We start from the raw sequence: 7,257 nt of genomic DNA, 5'->3' as shown, positions 1-7,257 counted from the left end.
CTAAGAGATGAACAATTATTCTTGGAGAATATACACACAGCTCAAAATCATGCATATGTGTTGGCTAAGGTGATAGACATATCAAATTAAACAACTGTGTATTGTATATTTAAAACCTAAAACAATTCTATTTACAAAAAAAAAAACATTTAACACTTTAACATCAAATCAAAAATATCATTATTACTGAAACCAAATAGCTACAATTGCAAATATCAAATTTTAGGTGTTAGTTATGTAAGTACACAAGATTTGATTGGTATGTATGTCAGTTTCCTTATATATATATATTTGAATAGAGACTAATAATTTAATTATTCTTTGTTTTAAGTCAAGGTTATTAAAACCTGACAATATTATTAAGCCTTTAATAAATCCCAATATTATGATAGAAAATATAAAAAAATTATGGACATTTTAATTTATTTTGATGCTTGTACAACCATATGTATTTATCTATCGGCAAAAGAGAAGTTATGAACAATAATAGAGTACATAATAAATTAAAAAGAATGCATAATAATAATCTAAAACTAGTCCAATGCACATTGACTAAAGCTGTTGGCTTGAAGTCATAAGATTGTTTTGAAAAATAATATATTTTATTCAACATTATTTAAAACTCAATATAAAATAATATTAATTTAAACTCCATAGATCTTCTTAAAAATAATATAAAAAAAAACTACATTTTTAAATAATTGGTCAACACGACCATGCATGAAACTGCACTCAAACAAATTAACATATGCTCGACATTTACAATGACTTTCAAGATATAATAATCATAAATACGCAAAAATACTTACATGAATGTACAAGTTTTATTTTAAAATTGTAGCATATACGCATCGTGACTTTAAGAGGCATCACGATGCCATGTTAATTTATCTCGCATTTTGTGATGCTGTCTTACAAATATTTAAATAAGTTTAAAAAAAAATGATAGATAATATTTCAAGTATTTAAAATATTAAGTCTTTTTCAAACTATATATAATGGAATGCCTATTTTTATTTTATTTTCATTATGAGAGCATATCAAACTTTCAACATATTTTTCATTTCGGCTCTGAAGTTAAAAGCCTACAACAAAGATATGTTCATCTAATATATTTATTTAATGATGAGAAATGTATTGTTGGGAGAGAGATAAAAATAGATTCGAGAGATACGAAAGTAAATTTTCAATAGGAACCCCCAAAAAAAAAAAAAAAAATTCAAAGAAAATATAAAGAATATAAAATTTAACGTGGAAAAACATAAGAACGGAAAAATGTCATTGAGTCGCACCACATAAAAGAAAAATTCATTATGAACAAAATGAAACGAATTGTACAAATTACATCACAATACTCAAACCTCTCCAAAGTTTGGAACACGTCAGAATGCTCTCCTCATCCCATTTGCACAAGAGAAATCGAAATCACACACATTCCATTTCGGCTTTAAAATTAAAGCCAATGTGAATGATGAGTTTATCCCAAATATACTTTTTTTAATGATGAGATATGTATAAGAATAAGATCTTTTATTATTATTATTATTATTTCAACATAAAGTCGTATATAGAGTAAAATTCATGTTGAAAGTGTTCGACTGTGTTGTATATTGGTAAGAAGTAAAATAAATAATCATGAAATATCCAATTTTAATGCTTACTCGAAATAAAAATAAATAAATCATGGTGTTATCAAGAGCAATCTTACAATAATTAGATTTAGAACATGGAATCCATGCCAAAGAGATGATGAACTAATGTCCTGATTAAGGTAATTTATACTCAACTAAAGCTGGATGAGACAATTTCAAATCAATCGTCTCAGGGTAATATGTTATTTTTCTTTTATTTTTTATTTTAACAAAATCAACTATTTTCCAACTCAAGCTTTTGTATATCGTTTAGGGTATTTATACGCTCACCGTACCACCTTTTAGAATGTTGAATCATAAATTGTCGTTGGGAAATACACCCCTCTAGAGTTGGAGATGAGCTAAGGAGGAGAGAGAGAAAGTAGAGAGGTTAGAGCATTTTAGGTATAGAAGTCGGGGGAAAATATCTCATTATTCATCTTATGCCCCCAATTTATAGAGACCTATTTCTACAATTATATAAATGATGGAATGATTATGGAAATCACCCTTAATGCAATTAATGCACTAATTTAATATCAATTGACAATTTGAGCGCAATACAATAATTATCAGCTGGTCGATGTATTTGAGTTCATTTAATTGGGGTGACCGACCTCGTGATGATCACTATTGTCGAAGTAAGGTTGTTCAGTCTACTAGTTCTCACCGGATGTCCTTGCAAGAAGTTTAGGTACCTGGGACCGCAAGTGTGCTCCACTGCTTAGATCCACCAACATTACATGTCGATTGACTTGATCGAGCGATCGGTAGTAAGATGGATGGTTCAGATTATTCCTCTTCAGCCTGACGCTTCAGTCGCCATCCTTGTTCGTTTGATGGCTATAAGATTTGTGTTGTCAGTTTCAGTGCAAATAGCTAGCAAGACCTTAAGAGACGCTGCCAATCAGCAAAGGTAGATAGGAGTTGGTAGGCCTGATTTAATAAGACTATCAGTTGGCTAGGCTTAGTCTTGGAGATTGGTTGAGTGTTTTATTGACGAAGGGTTGGTGAGATTGCCTGCCACAGTTCCCTAGTTATGCTAACCAATCTGTTGAGTTTTTTTATGAGAAAGAGTTAGTGAGAGTGATTTGGTCGGCTATCTGTGCCTATCAGTTGGTTCAGTGTGACCACATACTCATAATCTCCTTCAAAGAATTTTTGTTGACATGTAAGAGCAAGATTATTGGCAGAAGGTGAACCACTATAATCTTATAGGTAGCTGGAGGTTTTGAAGGATGGCTAATCCTTGGTAATGTTCGAGGGGGCTCTTGTATACCTCCAAGAGAATTGTATGATCTTAGGTGTTAGTTTCCCCCCTTGGGTTGGCTCCATCTTGGGTTTAGGATCTTGGATTCCCATATACTTGGCTACCAGTCGCTCGTTGAATTGCTTGATTGCCTTGGTTAGCTTTGTTCTTGATGTTTTCGATCTGGCTCATAGCCTCTGAGTCTTCTATTAACGAGCCCTCCTTTTAAACAAGCATTATAAAAAAAAATGGAGTGTGCTATCATTTAAGAATTTATAATTCAGTTGAGATTTTTGTGGCCCTAATCATAATAAATAAAAAAATGCAACAATGTGAAGGGCCCTGGATCAATCGGATGAAGTTTTTCGGTCTCCATTTATGGAGCGAATTTCAGTACACAGCACACCAGACGACGAACCACAAGCATTCATGCTCTGAAAGAAAACATAATCCAATTGACGAACCACTATCACAAATGAATTTTGGCTGGTCTATCCAATTTCCAAAGAAGCTTTAGATAGGCTAATTGTAGTACGGCCTGTTTATCTTAGCAATCGGAGAAGATAGATTCGAATCCGAATCTATGGGAACACAGTCAATCGAAACACTGTGCTCAAATGATTTCCAAAATGTCAAACTTGAATATTAAAAGAAGAAACAAAAAAACGTAACTGTACTCAATTTCACGTCATAATCAGCATAAGAACCTGAGCAACTGATAAAAACTAAACCGAGTTAAATTAAAAGAAATTGAGAAAAGTACATAAAATCCTAAATGATTTCCAAATCTCAGGGGCCGTTATCCCCTCCCCCTTTTTTTTTTTTTATTTTTTACGCCTTCAAATCCAGTGAATTAGAAGATTATTATGTAAACCAAAAATTGATTGACCAACTCTGAAAGTGTTTTATTGTTATTAATTTGCATTAACGGCTTCCGCATCATAGCCTTTGGATACGTAGTGCATGAACTCCTCATCCTCGATCAGCGCCGCCATGGTATCCGGAGCGAGACAGACCTCCACATCGACGCTTCCGCCTCCATACCTACCGGGAAAAGCCGAGAACTTGCCGTCGAATTTATTGGCCATGCCGCTTCTCACCGCAACCGGACTCCCCCACCCGAAATCGTTACCTTCGTACATTGGAAACCGCGGAGAACTCCCCATCGTGATGCCCGCGCCGTCAGGGTTCCCTAAAGGAAAGCACCGCGGCGCCGCCTCCCACTCTGCCACGCCTCTCCTTATCTTATCGTCCCAGTGGGCAGCCACGTTCCGGTGAAGAAGCTCCGCAGCCCAGCAGAGCTCTTTTTCGGCCACCTCCCCAACATTTGCCGTCGTCGGGAGGCTCTGTATCGCGTTGCCGAAGTAGAACTTGTCAATTGGCGGCGAAATCCTGTGCCTGCAGTTCACCGCCATTCGGAACGTCGTAGGTGCATCCGGCCGAAGATGCTTTCTAGCCCGCGTCACCGACCGCCACATCTGCGCGCACAGAGACTGGAAAGACGAGATCTCCTCTCCCTCCGCAATCAATTTCTTGTCGTGGATTTGCTTCCCGTACAGCTCCGCGCTGTAGTTAACCTGGCGGTTTGCTCTCAATTTGAGCTCACGAATGGCCGCGCTTGTAAAGCTGAAAATCCTCTCACGAAGCGGCGCACCTACGGAGAAGGTGACCTCGGGTCCAGCTTTTCCGGGGAAACGGATCACAGCCGTGGAATTCCCGAAGAAGTTGCGCCGCAAGTCTGGGGACCGTGAGATCGTTATGGTGTCCGGCGAACGGCAGAGTTCGGCCCATGCGTTGAAGAAATTCCAAAACGAGGTACCGTCGACGACAGCGTGGTTAGCCGTGCAGCCAATAAACAGCGCACCGTCCCCGAGCTCGGTGAATTGAAAGGCAGCGATGGGGCGGAAATGGCCGTCATAGCTGACGGCTCCATTAAGGGCGAACAAGGACTGGACTTCTATGGGGACATCTTGGGCAGGGGGAAGAAGCAGAGGAAGGGATAGAGAAGGGGCGGCGGCATGGACGAATTCAACTCCGACGTCGTTGCAGGAGATGAAGATGCGGCCGTCATCAGGGTTGGTAGTGAGTCTGCCGGCGAGGCCGGGGAAGAAAGAGAGTGCGCGGGAAAGGGATCGAGTGAGAAGGGAGAAAAGGCGGGGGATAGGGATGCGAGGAGGAGAAAAAAAGAGACCTTTTTGGATATAGTAGCATGAAAGCATGGGAAGGTCGGAGACAGAGAGCTTCAGGTCGGCCGCAGTCGATTTCCGGTCAGGCAGCACGGTGCATTTAGTGATAACTTGGACGAGTGATGATTTGTTTGCCGGTAACTGCGATGCGTTGGTGGTTATGATGGTGGCGGCGGAGGAAGGAGTGGTGGAGAGAGAAGGAGACATCGGTCGATCGATATATGTTTCAATTCCCCTAGCTTGGCTTCGGCTTATTTCTTAACTTGATTTGGATCAATTTTCTCTCTTTCTGTCTCTGTTTTTAAGTGGGCAGCTGCGGGGGGGATGAATATATATAGAGAGAGAGGGGAGGGGAGGAGGAGGGTTGGATGCATGCATTTGGGATTAGTTAAGTTGATGAAAGTGCTGTTTTTGGCTGGATGACTTTCATATAATAATCCATTGGCCCCTCGGGTGGTGGCTAATCGTCATTATTTAAATTGATCACCCTCCTTTATGATGACTTAATTGGGCGTTAATCTTAGGTTTGTATTTTAAATTCAGCGAGATGGGATGGGGATTCTGTACCTGGGGGAATGAAGGAGAGATTCAGTCCACCGTCGATTATTTTAACCGCATGGGAGGTGAGGGACGGATGAGACTTCAGAGAAGCAGCTTCAAATTAATACCAATCTCAAGGCTTAGGGTTCGAGTGCATCAAACACCTAAACTTTCATTAAAAGATGACAATGAGTGTTATTTTTTTTTTTATAATATTTGTAATTATGAAAGTTTAAGTATGAGATAGATAAATATGAATGTTTTAAGCCCTTTCTATTTTATTTTAAAAAATTTACACATATACCACACAATTCTTATATATTTTCATATCTGATACTCAAAATTTAATATTTGATATTTTTATTTATAAAATATTGTTATTAAAAATTTATGCATAAAAATGTGTATTTTATTTTTAAAAATTAATGATAGTGATATTTCTCAAAATTTTTAGGATTATATATATGTAAATATATATAGAAGTTTACATGTTAGAGACATAAGTAAATAAGAATTGTGTGCTATAGGAAGAAAATTTAGAAGATTAACCTTACATACTAATTATATGATTTCTATGCACTTACATATCTAATATTTAAATCTATTTTATATTTATAACATTCTATTCTCATGTCAAATATCTCTGATAAAGTTTCAAAAGTTAGGATAAATAAATATTAATCGTTATCTTTAATTAACCTGTAAAATCAAATTAAATTTCTCATATTGTGATTGTGTGAAAATATATATTTCTCGTCGGGAGATTTAATTATCCACATATAATAGTTAAGGAAAGGACATTTTTGACTCTATGGTGGAATCAATAAATAAATAAAATCTAAAGCCAATTCCTATTTTGCTACTTTCATATAACTGAAAGGAATCAGAAGATGCTGCTAAAAAAATTAAAGTAACAGCAAGACCTATTGATGCTGTACCACTCACATATATTGGCTGTTCCAAGAGACAATTTTCTTCAAAATTCGGTGAGCTACATAATTGTTAGACTTGAAATTTTAAAATTATCTGAGAATAGAAGATCTCATTTGATTGCTGACATGACCGTAGATTATTGTGCCCGTCATTCGGATGCCGAGCTGTGTCCAGGCGACGGCCTTGATACTAGCCCGGACGCCCGGCATTCGGACGACGGACGTAATAATTTTTCCAACATGACATAAGATAGAGTTGAGAGACAAATTTGATGGACCGGGCTAAATTTTACGAGTTTTAAATAAATTTTGGGATTGACATAATACTCAAAAGAAGGAAATAATTAATAATATACAAAACTTACATCAAACAAAATTTAAAATTCATTTGATGCGTGCTAGAAAATTTGCGACGGTAGAGTAATGGATTATCGTCTTAGCGTTGCACGAGGATTCAACACACACTCAGATGAAAATAAATCAAGCTGTGATAACATCAGAAGTTTTTACTTGGAAAACCCGTAAAGGGGAAAAGGAGTTACTAGCTTTCCAAGTTACAACGTCGACTGACCACGTCTAGTCAGAGATGGTTGACGGAGATCGGCGATGATCGACGATGGTTGATGATAATCAATGACGGTTGGCAGTAGTCGACGGAGGTCAGCGGTGGCTGACGGCGATCATCAGTGGCCGGCGGTGGTTGACAGAGATCAGCGGTG

At 37.6% G+C, this 7,257-nt stretch overlaps 1 protein-coding gene across 1 annotated transcript; it reads right to left on the bottom strand.

Moving 5' to 3' along the window:
* Window positions 1-3,596: 3,596 nt before the first annotated feature.
* On the bottom strand, window positions 3,597-5,672 carry LOC110022117 (uncharacterized acetyltransferase At3g50280-like). Its single transcript, XM_020720918.1, has one exon. The coding sequence runs from the start codon at window positions 5,271-5,273 to the stop codon at window positions 3,795-3,797; it is 1,479 nt and encodes a 492-aa protein (XP_020576577.1). The 5' UTR covers window positions 5,274-5,672; the 3' UTR covers window positions 3,597-3,794.
* Between the last annotated feature and the right edge of the window lie 1,585 nt (window positions 5,673-7,257).

This window comes from Phalaenopsis equestris, unplaced genomic scaffold (genome assembly GCF_001263595.1).
Source record: "Phalaenopsis equestris unplaced genomic scaffold, ASM126359v1 Scaffold000167, whole genome shotgun sequence".
Taxonomy (NCBI): Eukaryota; Viridiplantae; Streptophyta; class Magnoliopsida; order Asparagales; family Orchidaceae; genus Phalaenopsis; species Phalaenopsis equestris.
The sequence above is the reverse complement of the archived record's forward strand: the minus strand, read 5'-3'. Positions and strand labels throughout refer to the sequence as shown.

Excerpts from the sequence above, each read along its gene's own strand:
- LOC110022117 (XM_020720918.1), bottom strand. The coding sequence starts at position 5,273 with ATGTCTCCTTCTCTCTCCACCACTCCTTCCTCCGCCGCCACCATCATA.